The sequence below is a fragment of the Hemicordylus capensis genome, chromosome 1 (genome assembly GCF_027244095.1).
Source record: "Hemicordylus capensis ecotype Gifberg chromosome 1, rHemCap1.1.pri, whole genome shotgun sequence".
Lineage (NCBI taxonomy): Eukaryota > Metazoa > Chordata > Lepidosauria > Squamata > Cordylidae > Hemicordylus > Hemicordylus capensis.
In genome coordinates this window covers 310,340,264-310,359,489 of record NC_069657.1, presented here as the reverse complement: position 1 = coordinate 310,359,489, position 19,226 = coordinate 310,340,264, and the positions used below count along the sequence as shown (strand labels likewise).

General features: G+C 42.6%; 1 protein-coding gene across 4 annotated transcripts in view; it reads left to right on the top strand.

The window, feature by feature from the left end:
- Positions 1-8,441, top strand: part of LCA5 (lebercilin LCA5) — a 41,830-nt gene extending 33,389 nt beyond the window's left edge. For 2 of the 4 annotated variants that reach the window (XM_053287004.1, XM_053287003.1), the window contains exons 9-10: positions 322-406; positions 8,090-8,441. In XM_053287004.1, the coding sequence (XP_053142979.1) occupies positions 322-406; positions 8,090-8,160 (156 nt within the window). In that variant the 3' untranslated portion in view covers positions 8,161-8,441. The other 2 variants (XM_053287005.1, XM_053287006.1) reach the window with 2 other exon arrangements.
- The last annotated feature ends 10,785 nt before the right edge of the window (positions 8,442-19,226 follow it).

Sequence of the window (19,226 nt, the reverse complement as noted above, 5' to 3'; positions counted from 1 at the left end):
CCAGCATGCACCTGGCGTCTACACATGCACAGGCACCTTTTGCATGGTCTGCATGGTGTTGCTGACCATACAAATGGCAACTGCGGATACTTGGCACATGGGTACTTGGGATGAGCACTACCCCAGCAGGAAGGTGCATGGGACAGCGGAGAGACCTGTTCTCTTAAAGCTCATTTCCCCCCGGCACTAAACCAGTACTCTAACCTCTGTTCGTGCACACCCTTAGCAACAATCCTATGAGGCTAGAGCCCTCATCGGATGTTATCATTTCACAGCTCGTGGAATAATCAGTCAATATACTTATGGTGCCTCTCCCTTCAGACGAATGATGCCGAAAGCGTGTTCGTCGAGCAGGAGCAAGTGAGTGACAGCAGCGGGGCAGAACTTACTCCCCGCTTTTGCTACTGTAAGTATGAGTGCCCATGGCACTGATAATGTCTGAAGAGGATTTAGGCCAAGAGAGAAGGTCAATCTGAAATGTTCCTCTTTGTTGCGCTGGCTCTCTTGCACATTTTTGTCAATGATAATTTTGATTCCACTAATAAGGCCCTGCTCAACTTAAATGGCATGTGTCCTGGTCTCCTTTACACCATGCAGGTGAAGCGATACTGAGCTGAGTTGGGAAGATCCTTGCCATTATCCTATATAAATGTTCAGTATAGCATTGCATTTTAAAGCTTAACTAAAACTTCTGGCCTCTGAGGTAGATTTGTGATTCCCTGACTCCTCTAGTTTTTTCTCTAGTAATATTTTCTTACTATATTGCACTGGCCCACTTTGTTCCTGGGACTGAGATTCTCACCATAAGATATTCATTTTATACATTTCATTGTTCCCAGTCTAAATGTAACATTTCCCATTTCAAATGATTATTTTTTTAATTCATTAAGAGGACTTTATATCTGCACAGAAATACTGTAAGCAGCCCTTCACTATAATTCTCAGCTGTCTACTGCGATGTTGCTAGGATACACTAGATTTGATTAACTACACATAAGACATCCTTCCACATATTTGTTTTGTGTCAATATAGCTTATATGTGGGCATGCATTTTGAAAGATGTGGGTATTTTGAGTACTTTTGAAGTGATATGGGGTTTCTTTGTTTTTAACCAATGTTGATATTTTACTCCAGTTCTTTGCAAATTGAACACTTGGTTAAACAAACAGATTGTTTGTAAGACAAGATTAATTCATACGTTGTGTCAGAGTTCTGTGCAAGTGATTCCATAAGAATGGGACTGCTGAGGTAGCCCTAATAAGGAACAGTTATTAGAAGAACTTACCTTCTAGTAGATTCCAAACTACTATTAGTGCTGGGCAGCTATAGTCTTGACTGATGGATCTTCTCTCCTGTGCATTAAAAGGAGTGCAGATGTCATATTTCTTACAGGATCTGCAGTATTGGCACTGTTGTTAAAAGTCATCATTGTCAAATATTTAGTAGGATCAGCGAGACCTTGCAGAAGTTTGCCAAGGTCTCACTGATCCTACTAAAGATTTGAGAATCAGGATTTTTAACAGCACTTATTATGAACTGTGGGTGACTTCACTCAAATACCTGACTGACACATTCACTTTGAGGAAGGAAGATTCCAGTGGATAGTGAGGCTCTACTTTGGACCATCCCTGTGGGTCTCCCAAGACAGAATTTTGCCTCTGCTTGACTATGTATCTTGGAGGCCTGTGTATAAGATACTGTGAAGATTTTGACTATTATTTATGTATGGGTGACATCTGGTCCTTTGTTGTCTATTTCAGCCTCAAATCTTGGTGCTAATTTGGGAGTCAGTGGGCAAGCCAACTGAGGCTGAATTTATAAAGAGACAGAGGCCCCATTCGCACATAACAAACCGGAGTTGCATCGGGCAGAAGTTGGAAATCGTGTACGTCCGAATGCATGAAAGCGACCTGTGGTTTCCCTCGCCAAACTCCAATTTGAACCTTCAGTTTGTAGTGAGTTTCGCTGCTCCAACCTGAGGTTTGAAGGTGACAGTGTTACATCTGAACACAGATGCTGCCATAACCACAGCTTTGTGCTGTTTCTGAGACCAAAATAATAGAGAGGGTGGCCCAGGAATGCACCTGCTTCATGCCTGCTGCACTTCTCCATGGTTGCCTCTCCTAGAACTTGCCCCTGCCCCCCATCTCCGCTCCACTCAAGCTGTTACCTGGCAACAGGGACACCTTGTTCCATCCCAAGCTTCTAAGCCTGTCAAAGGGAGAAGTCACATTGGGGAACAGCTGCTTTCCACTGTGCCTCTTGTCCCCCCTCTGGCACGCAAACGAAAAAGGAATCAGGATAGCAAGATGGGCACAAAGGTTTTTTGTTCACATACATACATACATACATACATACAAAGAAGTATGTATACAAGCACATGCAATCATGGTGGCATCATAAACCCAGTAACCCAATAAGATCACTGCAAAGATAGCAAATGGCAGGGCAGTGATATCTGGTGTTGGTTTTGCAAGCCTGGCCCACCCAGGAATTCTTTAAGTGATCTGCTCTAATCTTTTTTTTTTTTTTTTGTACAATAAAGTTGGGGAAGGGGGCCCATCTCCTTCCCCTCAGATGCAAGCATGCACTCTATGGCATTACTAATGGGAAGAACCATCCATCAGAAGTAGCATTGCCTCTAGTCACAGGAGAGATTTTTCCTATGTGATAATGGTGGATGCTGTTCCAGAGCGGACTGCTTTCATGAGAGTAGAAGGCCATGGAGAGACCCATGCACAACTTATGGAAAAAGAATTATCCAGGGGTATTTGGGGATGGGGCTGAATAGCTACTAATGTGTGATGATGCCCCTTCTCCCAAGGACTACTTCTCATGAGAGTGAAAGGCCATGGAGATATGCATGAGGGCCAGATGGCAGCTGCCATCCTGCCTGGTTGCTTGTCACAAGCTGCGGAGATGGGTACCCGAGCAACACTTCTCCCTGTCTTGGCAACTGCTGCAAAGAAGCAGACCAAGCAGTCCCTCTGACATTCTGTTCATTCAGACCATATCTATGTTTGGTTTTGACTGTCATGGCAACCCTATTCTCCTGGGATCACTGAGAATTGGGACTCCCCTCTCCCACAGTTCCCTGTGGTGGTTGATCTGCATTCTCTCTAAACCTGGGAAATTTCAATGAGAGTAAAGATCAATCCCCGGTCCTGGTGTTTCCCTAATCTGTCCACCCGGTACCACCCGGGCACATGGAACAGCAACTGCCCCTTTGGGGGCATGAAAGGTTTCCCTGGAGAGGAAGTTGTGGTGTAAAAGTTCTATTATTAACCTGCGAGAACGGGGGTCCACACAAGCAAGGTCCCCTTGATTAGGGTGGCTAACTCATGAGAGCACGGTCCAACAGAGGACTGAAGGTCTTAGAGCCTTTGGTCCTGCCAAGTGAACTGGCCCTTTCATGAGAGGGCTAATCCCCAGGTGGCAAACAGACATGGAGACAGGAGTGCAGTTTGGTGTCCCTGCACTGCTTTGCTGGGTTCAGCCATCACAAGAGCATCCTTGTGAACCACAGTGGACCAGATCCCAGGATCTTTTCTCTCATATACATATTCCCTCCTAGAAAGGCCTTATGATCCTTTCCCAGCGTAACAGCAAAATAGTGTCCCCCTGCATCCCCCCACTACCAGAAATTGTGTTAGTGTGTGAGCTGTTTTACTGCAAACTGCTTACAAGGGTGGCGGTGCAATTGCTGCCAGGGAAGGGTTTAAATGCCCTTTCCCTGCCGAGAGTGGGCGGTCCATTTATTCCAAAAAGGCACAATTGCTCTTGGCACACACACACACACCCCCTTGATCCTTGCCCTCAGTCTGGCGATGCAAGTGCTATGGGGTTTACTGGGCTGTGGACTCAGTGGACCAGGAAGAGGGAGTGGCTCCCCTGTCCTCAAACTAGAAGTTGCCAGGCTGCAGTCAGACAAATGTCTGCGATGTGATTCACCATTATAAAAATTAACCCCTGTTTCAGCAAACTCTAGTTTCACGTTACATGCGAATGCGGCCTATAATTTCTAGAAGAGAGAAACGAACTTAAGTCTGCAAATACATATGAAAGTAGTTACAGCAGACCTTTTATTTTCAGCAAAGGAATGACAGATGTGCAGCTCAAGCTACAAGCATTGGCTAACAGCTCCATTTTGGGTGCAGAGATCCTACCTGCAGAATACCTCCACAGTGCTTCATAATCCAGAGTTTTGTTGCACGCGGGGGTGGGGGGCTGCTGAGTTTTCCTTTCCCCAGAAGTGCAACCTTCAGGGATATATTGGGGGTATTGAAGAACATTTCTGGGGGAAGAGATTGGCAAAAAGCACCCCCAGCACACACAGCAGGGCTCTGGATTACTAAGTGCTGTGGAGGTGTTCTGCATGCAGCCACTGTTTTTTATAATCTTCCATTTATTGAAGAGAAATGCCCCAAGTAGCTTACAACTGTCACCACTATAAAAATAGCATCGTTTCTTCAAAGAACTTTTAAACACATCTTTTAGACATATATATTCAAATGATATATATCAATGAAGCTCCATTTTATGCAACCTTTTCTACACTCTGATAATACTCTAGCTATCACCTCTTCTCCTGATAATTATCTGAATTCTCTGTAACAAAAAAGTAGTTTGGGGAATAATGTATTCTCTTAAAAAGGAATTAATTGCCAGTGGCTCTGTGAAGCTCATTTTTCCCCCTTTTAAAAAATTGCTCATCTCAGTAACTATCTGCTTAGTAAATGGTTATGAGATTCTTTTTCATTATACCAAATTTAAATGATCAGGATGATTAGCATAATAGTGTCTCTTTCAGTATTAGTTTATGAGTATTCTGTTCCTGGACCATCAATAGGAACAACAGCTATTTAATGCACTGTAAATCAAAGAGAATTCCTTTAGAGGGCACCATTCACTTCCATGAAGTACTGCTAACAAGCAGACCTGGCTTAGGTTTAGCTTTCATGTTTAGATGTTTAAAGTATAAGTAATCTCAGTTTTAAAACATGTATTATATAATGCCATGTCTCATGGACCTCCAGAATAAGAAATGGCTGATCCCAGTTCTCACTCATGAGAACTTAGGGCTTATTCTCCCTTTTTGTCCACATACCAGAGTAAAAAATGTATGCCTCATCACCTAGAGAGGGCTCATGAGCATTTTTTACTGCCCCTTTAAAATACACCTAGAATGCTGAGTGGAGTGTGGGTCCAAATCAGATTTTCACTCTCATCTATTTTTGTTTGTTGTTAGATTTATATACCGCCTTTCATAAAATTATCCCAAGGCAGTATTTTAAAGAGAGACAACCCATGTGTCTTCTGCTGGTATTTTGTGATATGGCCTTGTGTCACAAAAGACTGTGTACTTGAGCTGTGACACTTTGTCACAGAGTCTTCTTGCAGAAAGTTCAAGGGCAAAAAGTAATTGTTGTCCATCAATTTCAGCTGGTACAGTAAGCGGCTTGGCCAGGAGACAGAACTGTTCATGTAATTTTTGCCCTTATAAGTCACACTTCTTATATCAGATACAAAGGGATTACTCAACATAAAGCATTCAAAATATACAATTCAGAAATATGTAATTTCCACGCATGGATACTGATTTGTACAATGCACTTGGAAAAAGAATCTCACATAGACAGACAGAGGGAGCAATGTCCTCCTTAGCTATCAGTTTGACACTTGCTAACTGAAACTTTTAGGACATTTACTGTCCTAGCATTGTTTCAAAATCTTTTTCCAGGTCCCTCTGGAATTTGGCAGATCCTCAGTGTCAACTTCCAAAAAGAGAAAAGAAAAGAACAAGCCACCTCAAAACAGCATATATTCCACTCTCTGACTATTTCCAAAACATATTTATATTGGGAATTTCCAATGGCTTTCCAAGATGCAAACCATTTAAACATTTGCCCTCCTTCCAAATATACTCTAGCAGAACAATGATCTAAGAGACTGGGACTAGGAGAAAAGCATTTGGGGCAAGAATTTTAACTAGGCAAAAATTTCAAACAATTCTCTGCCTCACTGGAGAAACTGAGAAGTAGTCTTCCATCCAGTATTCCTGCTCATATGCCAAGGATTGTCACGTTTGGGCAATCATCAGCTCTTAGTCGTGTTGAAGAAAAAGTGTGAACCAAATGTGAGTTGTTCTGTGGCACGTGGGCAGACTGCCAAGGTACTAATGAAGGCTCATTCCAAAGAGAATTGTCAGTCTTTTATTGTGCTGTTTTTTCAGTCCTCCACCTACACAAAGGCTACAGCTTGTTTGGCTCCATTCTGCTGCTGGGTATTGTAAGGAAGGAAGGCAGCAGCTCCTTTTGTTACATGACAAGACCCCCTTCTGGCTTTTCGCAACTCACCTGAACTTCTGGTTGAAAGCTCCTTTCTGTTTTGAAATGTTAATTTATTTATCCACCCGCCACCTAACTCCCCATCTCTAGCAAAGTGTGCTGAAATTTCAGCTGAAACAGAGCCTAGGAAGATTTTTTTTTTTTTTTAAACCTTCTCCAACCACATTTTCTCTTCTCATCTCCACAAACTTTGCTGTGTCTCAGGGAGGGCAACCTAGATGAGACAGTGGCATAATGCAACATTGGTCATGCTGAATCCACATAAAGCAGGGAGGAGGATTTGAAGCACATTAGAGATGGGTGGGAGAAAGATGCTGAACCCTCCCCAGTTTTTCCACCTGAAACCCCCTCAGGGGAGGAATCATAGGCCTCATAGCTCAGTGGCAGAGCACTACGAGGTTTAGATTTGTTAGACACTGGGATACATTTGGGGGCAAGCAACGCCTGTACAAAAGGCATAGACTCCACTTGAACCAAGATGGAACCAGAATGCTTAAAATCAAAATGGCCGCAGACCAGCTTTTAAAATGATGCCTGGAGGATTGCTGACAATCCTAGGTGGTATCTGGTTCCAGGGGTGCCATTCCCCCTGGATTTCTGGGCAGAAGCCTGGGGCCTCACAGGCCTGGGGGGCCCAATATGATGATGCCTGTGTCCCTGTTGTATGGTCTGGCCACGGCATGCTGGGTGCCGGGCAGCCAAGTGCTGGGCTACTGAGTGTGCTGCAGCACATTAAGGTCATCTGAGGAGGTCCGTCTCCAGCTACCACCAGTTCGTCTGGTGGCGGCTCAGAGGCGGGCCTTCTCTGTAGCTGCTCCTGGGCTGTGGAATGTACTCCCGGCAGAAATCCACAATTTGAATTCTTTACTGGCCTTCAGGAGAGCCCTTAAAGCCTCTCTGTGTGGCCTGGCCTTTCAGGGTTTTTAAATAGTTGTAATTGGTTTTAGTGTTGTAACCTGTTTTCCAGGGCTTTTTAAAAAAATTGTTGTGATTGTTTAATTACTCTTTTATAATGTTTTGATTGTTTTATACTGTTTTATATTTTTTCTTTTTAATTGTAAACTGCCTTGAGCCATTTTGGAAGGGCGGTATAAAAATCGAATAGATAGATAGATAGATAGATGCCTCAGAGTTGGCTTGGCGCACACGTGAGGCAGCGGGGTGCATCTGACCTCACACACAGGGGGCCTGGCTTGGCGGAGCCAGCAACAGCCTCGCTGCACCACTGAGTATAGGAGCTGCAGTCTGAGGCTTATCTCTTGTTTAGTTGTTGCTCTTCTTATGTCCTGAATTTTTGTGTTGTGTTTTGCTTTGTGTGGTATTTAGTGCGGAAGCATATACAATGATTTGGAAACCCGTGGGAGTTTTGTGATGAAAGCAAACCACTTATGTGGTTATCTTCAGAACACCTCTAAAAATAAGGGGGGGGGACATGTTGGCAGTCTGAAAATCTGCTCTGTCTTTTATAATCCCTAATGTAAAAGCATTATTCATGTCTGTTACACCAACAGACAAGGTAATTATCCACAGTTAGGCAGTGATTTAACTCCCTTTATACCATAAAAATGTAATTCAACATTATCAGAGGTGGGGGGGGGTGTTTATGGAAACCAGCTGAACCCCAGCTGGTCATGACATTTCCCCAGTTAAGGGTTTGAGGTTGTTTTTGACGTGTACAAGTTTGTTTTAGTATAGTTTTCAATTTGTGTTTTTGTGTGTGTTTCAACTCCCTGCTCCAAAGGCTGTACTTCAATTGGTGAAGTGTGGATGCACAGCCTCCACATTCCAGGGAGGAAGATGCAGCTGTCGTAAAGCAGGGTTGATCTGCTGCGGCGTGTGTTCCTGTGCATGTCAAAATACACAGAACCAAGAGGATGCTTGTGACAATGTGGTGGAGAATGAAGATCCAGAGCAGCTAGAGGAAGAAGACAACAAGAATTTCTAGGAAGAAGCAAATTAAGTGCAAAAAACCCTCTTTTTAAAATTAATTATGAACATCTTTCATATGCTGTAATATTAATTAGGTGTAAGGTAGTTCATTTTTGTCAAAAGATTTATGCATAACTTGTAATAAAAGTCACTTATGCAAAATGTTTATTATCTATCGTTTAATTATTCATTAATAACTTTCACAGATCAGCATGACAGTCAGAGCAGATTCTCAGACTGCCAACACATGTTTGTTCTTATTCTTTGAGGTATTTTGAAGAGAACTGTGTAAGTGGTTTGCTTTCATCATAAAAATCCCACAACATTGTGCATGCTCCCATATTAATTCTATCCAGTAACCTTTTGTATTTTGTTGTTTGGATGTTTGTCCTAGTGGGGATCCTGTAGAGAGTGTGGGGGAGGAGTAAGATAAGGTGATCCAGTTGACATAGTTTACTCAAAACTTTTGACAAAGTTCCCCATTAAAGGATCTTGAGTAAACACAGTAGTCATGGGATACGGAGACAGGTTCAGGTGTGGATTGATCACTGGTTGAAGGACAGGAAACAGGTAAGAATAAATGGACAGTTTTCACAATGGGGGGGAGTAAGATCTGGGGTCTCCCAATGATCTGTACAGGGACCAGTGTTCTTTAACTTGTTCATAAATGATCTAGAAGTTGGGGTAAGCAGCAAAATGGCCAAATTTACAGATGACACTGAACTATTTAGGGTAGTGATCTATAACAGATTGCGAGGAACTCCAAAAGGATATCTCCAAAGTAGGTGAGTGGGCAACTAAATGGCAAATGCGGTTCAATGAAAGTAAATGTAATGTGATGCATATTGGGGCAACCACCAACAACAACAACTTCACATATACACTGATGGACTCTGAGCTGTCAGTAACTGACCAGGAGACAGATCTTTGGGTCTTGATGGACAGGTTGTTGAAAAGGGTCAACTCAGTGTATGGCAGCTGTGAAAAAGGCAGATTCCATGCTAGGGATCATTAGGAAGGGGATTGAAAATAAAAATGCTAATATTATAATGCTCTTATTCAGATTTATGGTGCAGCCACATTTGAAGTACTGTGTACAGTTCTAGTCACCATATCTTAAGAAGGATATTGTAGAACTAGAAAAGGTGCAGAAGAGGGCAACCAAGATGATCAGAGGCCTGGAGCACCTTCCTTATGAGCCAAGGCTACAGCATTTGGGGCTTTTTAGTTTAGAAAAGAGGTGACTAGAATCCCCACTGGTATGTTTCCCAGACTATAGGAAACACCTATATCGGGCAGCAGCAATAAAGGAATATGCTGAAAGGCATCATACTGTGTGGGAGATGGCAATGGTAAACCTTTCTTGTATTCTACCAAAGACAACCACAGGGCTCTGTGGTCTCCAGGAGTTGACACTGACACACTTTACCTTTACCTTTACAGAGAGTGGACAGATATATTTTTTTTTCACCTTCTCTCCCAACACTAGAACCAGGAGTTATCCCATGAAACTGTAGGTCAGGAAATTTAGGACCAACAAAGGAAGTACTTTTTCACACAACGTATAATTAATATATGGAATTCTCTGCCATGGGATGTGGTGATAGCCACTAGATTGGATGGCTTTAAAGGAGGTTTGGACTTATTCGTGGAGGACAGGTCTATCCAGGGCTAGTCTGGTGGCTTTAAGCCACCTCCAGCCTCAGATGCAAGATTGCCTCTAAATAGCAGTTGCAGGGGTGCAAGAGCAAGAGAGAGGGTATGCCCTCTTTCTCAGAGGTATCTGGTGGGCTACTGTGTGAAACAGGATGCTGGACTAGATAGGCCTTGGGCCTGATTCAGCAGGGCTGTTCTTATATAGAAGGACCCAGGTTCAAGCCTGGTCATATCCTGACAGGGCTGGGAAAGACTCTGGAGAGCTGCTATTAGTATAGAAAACACCGAGCTTGATGGACCAATGGTCTGACTCAGTAGAACGCAGTTTCACATATTCAGAATCACAATACAAAACAGGGTGTATCCCTGATCCAAAAGATGAACCAAAACAACACAAAAGTTCAGGAAAACAACTAATATGATACTATCTCTAAAAGATATGGATATAGATACGAATGGGTATTTTAATACTAAGAGTTAAAAGTTCTACATAGAAAAGCTTAAAACACAATTGAGGTCATTATATAAAAATAAAATATTAAACATCCTCATACATATACCAATAAAATACTATAACAGTGTCCCAAAGTATATGTAGTAAAATGATGCTCGCAAATGAGCTAAAATCCTCTTAAAAGCTAGTCAATTCAATGCTGTGTTGCCAAACAATTTGAAGTCTCCTTAAAGTCTTGCCCAGTAGGTCAAATGTTTCGACTTTAATGTCTTCCTCAGTGACTTTATCATGTGCTATCATGAGGGCATAACTCCTGCAGACTTCAAGTTCTCCTACTCACTTAGTGGTGCATTATTCTTCTTATGTATAAGGCCCTTGTAGAAACTGGAAAATCAAAATACATAAACTAAAAATGTAATCATCTCCTGCAAAGTTACCAGGACCAAGTAAATTTGGCAACATAGCAATGAATTGACTAGCTTTTAAGAGTAATTTAATTTGTGAACTTCATTTTACTACATATACTTTGGGACACTTTTATTGGTGGATGTTTGAGGATGTTTAATATTTTATTTTTATATAATGACCTTAATTGTGTTTTAAGCTTTTCTATGTAGAACTTTTAACTCTTAGTATTAAAATACCCATTCGTATCTATATCCATATCTTTTAGAGATAGTATCATATTAGTTGTTTTCCTGAACTTTTGTGTTGTTTTGGTTCACATATTAAGAAACCACTGGAATCAGAGCCCTATTCACATATTATGTTCAACACTCATACAAGTGTACAGGTAAAAATATGTACACAGGTACAGTTGTTCACAGGTTCAGCAGTACACTTCCTATCTGTACCATGTATTTGAGGGGCCTGTACCTAACTTCACTTTTAAAATGAATGCAGATGTATTCATACAAAAACGTGTACAATCTGACTAGGGCTCTAGACCGGTAGAAAGGTGACTGATGAGAAGCAGGGACGTCTTTTGGAAGGGAGTGCACACAACCAAAGGATTCAGTGCCCTCTGCTTGGTTGCCCCTAGTGCACTTTTAACTCACACACACAAAACTTACATACACACCAACTGTTTATAGGGATTTGATGGCAACTCCGTTCTGACATGTAGGTCTGCCACTGTCACATGTAGTTTGGCCTTCACTGGAGATATGAAGTGATGACAGCTTTTGAGATGAGGAAGTGTGGTACCTGAGCATATTCAGACCAGAGCCCAGTAGTTTCCTGGAGGTCCAGAGAAGAGCAGTTCTGGTAGGTCTAGGATGGAGCCCAGTGATTTCTACTAGTGAGTCCAGGGGTGCCATCCAGCATAAAACCTACAATGTACAGCTGTATATCACATATTATTCAGTCCCCTGTCACCAAGCAGTAACATTCCCATATGATATTACACCAAGAAAGACCAAATTGATAGAAGTGGGACTGTCACTGTGTTACGTGCAAGCAGAAAGCAGAAACTGATAAATGTATGCAGAGCAGACAATTCAATAAAGTAAGTAAAAAAGATAAAGGCACACATTCGGGCAGTTTATTGTTTAATAATTAACCACGGAGAAGACTTTCTTGAAAACATTCACTCCACTTCTGGTTTGTTATTCTTGTTGCTGCTGAATGTAATGTTTGGAACATTTTTAGAAGCACATGTGCTATCAATGTAAAAAATGGGTCCATAAAGGCACTTCCTTTCCAAATCCCATTTGTTCAAGAAACAACTTGAATTTTCACAATGATCATTTGATCCAGCATTAACATTTTCACCAATAGTCAGCTACTATTGTGAAGAATATGGAGAATAATTTGACATTTTGTTTACTGACTTATTGCAGCCATATCTGGAGGAGCTAGAATTGCAAGCAATGTGATAAAATGAGATTAACAAAGCATTTAACTGAGCTTTTAACTATTGGGATTGCAAGTCAGATCCAGTAGAGTTTCGTGTTTGTAAGAATGATTCATCCTGTATGCCATATATTTTTGGAAGCATGGTTCTAATTTCTGACGGCTGCCTAAATATTCTTTTTGCTTTTCAATTTAATTCTATGTTTTTAAATATTCCTGTGTTTAAATATTCCTAATATACTTGTCTTTCCCATTGCACTAATTCTAGCCATTAAAAACACTGGTTGGCATCCTAACAAAGCTCTGGTACAATGGGAGAAGCACTGGTGCTTCTGAAAAGTTCAGCTAACTCAGCTCCATTGCTGGCTCAGAGGTGGGGGCAAATTTTGATGGCCCCCCTTCCCCAGTCAGCTCTCTGTACCACCTGCAAATATGTCCCTGAGGGTTATACAGCCATCAGGGACCTATTTTTGGATTACACAAAGGATTTTCAGGGAAAGGGGTGATAGCTGAAATTTTCCCACTGGTACACTAGCATCAGTGCAGCGTTAGTCTCAAATTCTTCAGAAACACTAGTGTTTCTCTCATGGCATCTGTGCTTTGTTAGTCAGGATGTCAGTCATGGGCTGACAACCTCACTAAATTTACTAGAGGAAGTCCTATTGACTTTAGAGTAACTCCTGAACAGAGGTGCACCTAGGTAATTTTGGCACCTGCTGCTAAAGGCCTTTGGAGTCTGCCCCCCATTGCAAGTTAAGCCATATTCCGCCTACACACACACACACACACACACACACACACACACCGTGACACATGCAGTATTTTTAACATGTGGGTTCTTGTGGGCACAAACAGCACCTGAACACACAAGAATGTAAGAATATACAAGTTGTTCTAGTAAGAACAGATCTGCCTACTTTCCTTTCACTAGCCATACAACTGGACTAAATTTGGTTCAAATTAGTTGGGTGGTCCACAAGTTAGACTTCTTGTGCCTCAAATATTTACACGTCTGCCATATTGGATCATTACAAACTACACAACTGAAATGTCCCTATGTGTCACTCACTACAACTGTACCCAATTTGGTTCAAATTGATTAGTCAGTCTACAAGTAAGCCCACTTGTGCCTCAAATATTTATGTATCTGCCATCTTGAATAGGGGTGGATGACATCATAACAGACTATGCCATTGTGGTGTCCCTACAGCTGTGCAAATTTGGTTCAAATTGGTTAGGTGGTTCACACATTAGCCCACTTGTGCCTCAAATGTTTACACATCTGCCATCTTGAATTGGGGTGGATGATATCATCACAAGCAATGCCATTGAGGTGTCCCTGTGTTTCATTCACTACAGCTGTACCTAATTTGGCTCAAATCGGTCAGACAGTCCACAAGTAAGCCCACTTATGCCTCAAAAGTTCACACATCTGCCATCTTGGATTGGGGTGGACAGAATATGCCATTGGGGCATCCCTATGTGTCCCTAGAGCTGTAGCAAATTTGGTTCAAATCGGTTTGGCGGTTCACAAGTTAGCTCACTTGCACCTCATAAGTTTATGTGCCTGCCATCTTGAATCAGGGTGGATGACATCATCACAAACTATGCTGTTGAGGTGTCCTTACAATCGTACCCAATTTGGTTCATATTGGGTCCAGGTGTTGCAAAGCTGATAAGGGACACACACACAAAATGTCAGGGGATCTCATAAACCTACTGGAAAGTAGGCTAAAACCAGGTATATTTATGCAAAACACACTAGCAGAAACATTTCAACACTCAACTCAACATATCCCCATCCCACATATTTCTTTCATCCCCCATCTCTAAAGCAGAGGTCACGCTCGGCCACCCAACGCAGGCCATAATGACTCTCGGACGCCTGGTGCAGTGTGGGCTGGTGGTGCAGCGTGGTGGCCACACCACCCAGAACAGACCAAAAAGGATTGAGGGTGGGGGGGCAGGGGATGTGGAGGCCCTGGACCGCTGCCCAGAAGCCAGGGGTAAGTGCACCTCTGCTCCTGAATGGTGATATTTAGAAATTTATGAGTCAGGATGTAGTCAGGATATCAGCCAGTGTGTGGCACAACCATTTCCTGCAACATTACACTGCTTTTCACATGACTAGTAAGACTGTAGAACAAAGCACAATTGCACAGAGGTTTTGATGTTGTTTCAGTCTGAAGAATCTCACAATTATCCTAAGAGCATGCAGTCATATAACATTTATCAGTCATATACACTGATAGAACTATTTTAAATTCGTACAGATAGAATGTATTACTAATTATTTCTATTAATGGTTCTAAATAGACAAATGGTTTTGCCAGTGCTTTGGCTGTGACCAGCAAAGCAAAGAATAATCTGATCTAAAAACAACCTTGTATACCAGTAATAATGTATGTAATGTGCTTATTTGCTTCATCCGGGGAACAAGGGCAACTCATATAACTAATTCATAAGAAATTGTGTGATACCTGCTCTGCTGCTGCCAGGCTGCTTTTCCTTTCGCTCGAGCAAAGGCCAAGTGCAGCTGTGGCACGGTTCCCTGCAGGCTGCACGTGGCAGCATATATGTGGTTGGTGCACATGTGCCTTTGATCAAGTGAGTGCCACAGCCGGAAAAGCAACAGGGCGACAGCAGAGCAGGTAAGGACCTGCTTACCTGTTCCTTAAGGGAACTAATCCTCACCCCGCCAAACTGATCTGGCTGTGGCCACCCAAGCTGGTTTGGTGCTTCCCAAAGGAGGCACTGAACCGGCTCAAGCACATCCCTACATCTTAGAAGTATAAGCATCAAGGGCTTCTGTCACTTCTCTTTGCAGGTCTAAGACCAACCATGCTAATATAATTTTAGTCCAACATGAAAGCTGAAGTAGAGATAATTTAACTAAAAAATAATAATATCCAAATTAATTTGTGACCCTCATGTTGTTGTATATTAGCATGGCAGACGGGCGTGTGTGCGCCCGCAACGGGCACACGCGCACTTGCTTCTTCCGGCCACTTCCAGCCAATGACGAAAACGGGGCGGCAGGGAGGAATGCTGCTGCCCTGAGGGGCTTAAAAATAACAGAGCGCTGGCAGGGGATATGCGGTGGGAGGGATGAGTGCACCCCCCCCTTAAAGGACTACCTCCGCCGGTGCTGAAGCACCGAAACAGCCCCCAGAGCCGAAACATTTCGGAGGCCTTCATAATGGCCTCTGAAACATTTTGGGCACAAGTCTATTGCATATAAGTATATCTAAGTAATACTCCTATTTATCTGAACATCCACATTTCAGTGTTCCCCAGGTTGTATGGTAACTCCATGGCACTTGATGGGTATTTCGGTCAAAATATTCCAGTCTGAGTGGCCTGAAGACAGAATGTAGCTCAAGCCAATAAATGCACAGCCTATACCCAGCTTTCTCTTGGTCACATCCATTCTAACTTCTCTTCCATGGATCTCTAAGGACCAATTGAGATGTTCAAAATGTTCTGTAAGGGCCAAAATACACACTGGGCAGCATCCACAGTAAAATCCGCATTAATGGAATGCTTAAACTCATGTATGGGGTGGAGGAGCCATTTTTGCCAATCTCCCCTTCCCTCTGCAGTCCATGTGCCACCTAAAATATGTCCTTGAGGCTTGTGGGTCCTCAGGGTCAGGCACAAGAAGTTGCAGAAGGGAAGGTGAACTGGGAAAAATCAATCCTCCCCAGCCATGTGTGAGTGGAAATATTCCACTTTTACATATCTTACTCTAGACTCCCCCCATTCCAGTTAGAGCTCTGGGACCTAACATGTGTCCCAGCCTTGCATTGCCCTTCCACAGACAGAGCAGAAGCCTTCCAGATCCAATTCCCATGACCAGAGCACTTGAAAAAGTGTGCCACCATCATGAAAGAAATACCTTATGGAAGGTTGTGTCACGAACACTTGGAAAGACTAGTGGAAATACTGCACAATGTTCCATCAGCCTTGTAATGGAGCATTTGCATACTTGTGCAAGAGCACTCCTGCAACTGTGAAAACACTGTGCAACACTCTGTGCAATATTACATCAGCCTTGTAAAGAAGCACTCTTGTCAGCCACGGTGTTCCTGAGGTAGTCCATATGGAGCAGGGACGTAGCAAGGTTGGAGTGGGCCCAGAGACAAGATTTTAAAATGCCCCCCACCACTGAAGCTCAGCTCATGAAGTAAAGAAATCTTAAATGAGGCTGAATAGTGGTAACAAAAGGCATAGTAGAATTTATATATATCTCCCCTATGTGCCACAATAGAACATAATCCTAAATTATTTTTTAAAAGGTTTTGTAAATTGTTGACGATGCAAGTCATTTAATGGTACTAGAGAAAGACATGCTGTTCTGGTAGCTCCAGGTCTTAACACTCACATCAGTTTCTGAGGATGAATACAACTGAAGGAAGCCCTATTACAGTTACGCCCTTGATATGGATATTCCTAGAGACAGCTAGGATACTTACTCAGCTTTTATACCTGGAAACATCTCCAACCATTTGTGCATGTTGGGATTCTATGGATAATTTTCTTAATTTTAGTAAGTGTGTTGTTCATGTATGTTCTCCCCACAATTCTCCAAAAAGATGCTCTCTATTATAATTGCATATCAGCACAGAGCAATTGTGAAAGGAGCAGAGAACAGCTGAATGGAAATCCCCAATGTGTGGGGATTCCCACAAATGAGGATCTGGATGAATCACTACTTGGTATACAGCAGAATAGAATCAGGCTTTTTTATTAAGTGTTTGTGTGGCTTTAGAAATTCACCCATGTCTTCATTAATTTGTCCTTCAGAAGTTCAGAAATCACAAAAGTCACAAAGAGAGCAGAATACAGAGGAAAATAGAACTGACAGGCTGAGCAATAGGCTTGCTAAAGTGAAGGCACTGAAAGGACACTTACATTTGAACTATGAAATGCTCTGGTACTGAGTTATGCCTCCATCTATTTCAAGATCCTTACGGCTGCTTCTGACAAACACACCAGTATCTCGCATGTGTGAGGTGCCTCAAATAACACTCATTTCCAGATACCACCTAGCCACATTAATGAATATATCTTCCACTTCACTCCAATTAGGAATGTTGTCAGAAGACTTTTTCCATAAATCATAAGCATATGACTTCTAATCTCTCGAAGAGCCAAGAAAAACCCAAGGGCCATCATCCCCTGTTTCCATCTGTGTTGGATCATACATCGGAACCAAGTAAGGATGAGAGCAGAATGGAGCAGTCAGTGCAACACCCACTTAGGAGGTTTCAAGTGTGGATATTCACACTAACAGGGCCAATGCATGAATCACAGCTATGGGCAACATTAAAAAAAAAGATTGTGTGATTTTTATTCAGATAAGCAATCCACATACTCTTTATTCTGGAAGGAACAATAACAGACCAGAGATTAAGAAGACAGCAGGCAAATTGAACTAGAAGAGGCATGCTATGGAAAAGGCACTAGGCCACTCACATTTGCTAATTATTTATATATTTTTACAATTCTATACTGACTTTTATAAAAATAGACAGGTGGTTTACAGCATATGTAAAACATAATAAAACAAATTTGAAGCAATGAAACACATTACAGGAACAGCAAAATCCAAAGCAGCACATCAGCAGAAACTAAAAAAACTCAGCAGAAGGTCATACTATCCAAAGACCCAGATAAAAAATATGGTGCAACTGCAAGGTGAGAGAGCAGATTTTCCTTCAAGGAGGGAATTCCAAAGCATGGGGGCAACCACTTAAATGGCCCTGTAATGTCTGCACAACAACAAGGTATGTAGAGGAAGGCCTCCACTACGACTCTTGTTATGTGGGTAGAGTTCCATGGGAGCAGGTGGTCCTTATGATCTCTTGGGCACAAGCCAAGCCCAATTAGGAATTTAAAGGTAGTAGCCCACATCTTGAATTCAACCCAGAAACAAATTGGCAGTCAGTGCACATCTTTCAAAATCAAAGCAATATAATCACTCTGGGTGGCCCTTGAGAGTAACCTGGCCAGTGCATTTTACTCCAGCTCCTAGGCAGCCCGGCACAGAGCACACTGCTGTAATCTAATTGCAGCATGACCAAGGCATGGGTCAGTGGCAAGATCTGCCTTCTCAAGGAAGGGTCACAGCTGGCACACCAACCCAAGCTGTACAAAGGCACTCCTGGCCAAAGTGGCTGGCCATCTGGGTATCCAGGAACAAAGCTGGGTCCAGCAGGATCCCCTGACTGTGTATGTAGCTGCTCTTTCAGAGAGATTGCTACATATTTAGAACATCTTGAATTGTCCCCCTATTCAGCTCTCTTGTTCACCACTACCCAGCACCACTGTCTGGATTAATTTTCAGTGTATTAGCCCACATCCAGCCCATCACTGCCTCAACCCAGTGTGGTTCCCCACAGTTCAGCATTTGAAGTAGGCCACTTGATCTGCAGCTAAATGCCCTACCACTGACTTATAACTAATTTCTAGAAACACACACAACCTGTTGTACAGATGGATGTTGTGCAGGGCATAGGTTAGGTGACATCTTTATTGCATGACCATTGGTCAATAGTGCAAGGGATGGACCTGTCACTTAGTGGTAGGGCATCTGCTTTGCATGCAGAAAACCCCAGTTTCAACCCCTGATATCTTCCCTGACATCTGGGAAGGAGTCTAGCCTACCCTGGCTTTAGAGGTGGAACAATTACCCGTTTGGCCTCCTGTATCTGGAGCTGAAATCGAATGGCTAGTTAATCAGCTTAAGCTGGGCAAAACCCCTAGATATGGTTTTATCACTGCGGACGCTACTAAGAGTGGCTTGGAGTGGTGGATATCAGTATTTGTCTCACTTTTTACATATATAGATTTGACCACACAAGAACCACAAGATTGGGGTTTGGCTGTAATAATTCCATTATATAAGAGAGGCAAAAGAAATCTACCAGCCAATTATTGACCAATCAGTCTTCTTAGTACAGTCAGCAAGCTTTATGCAAAG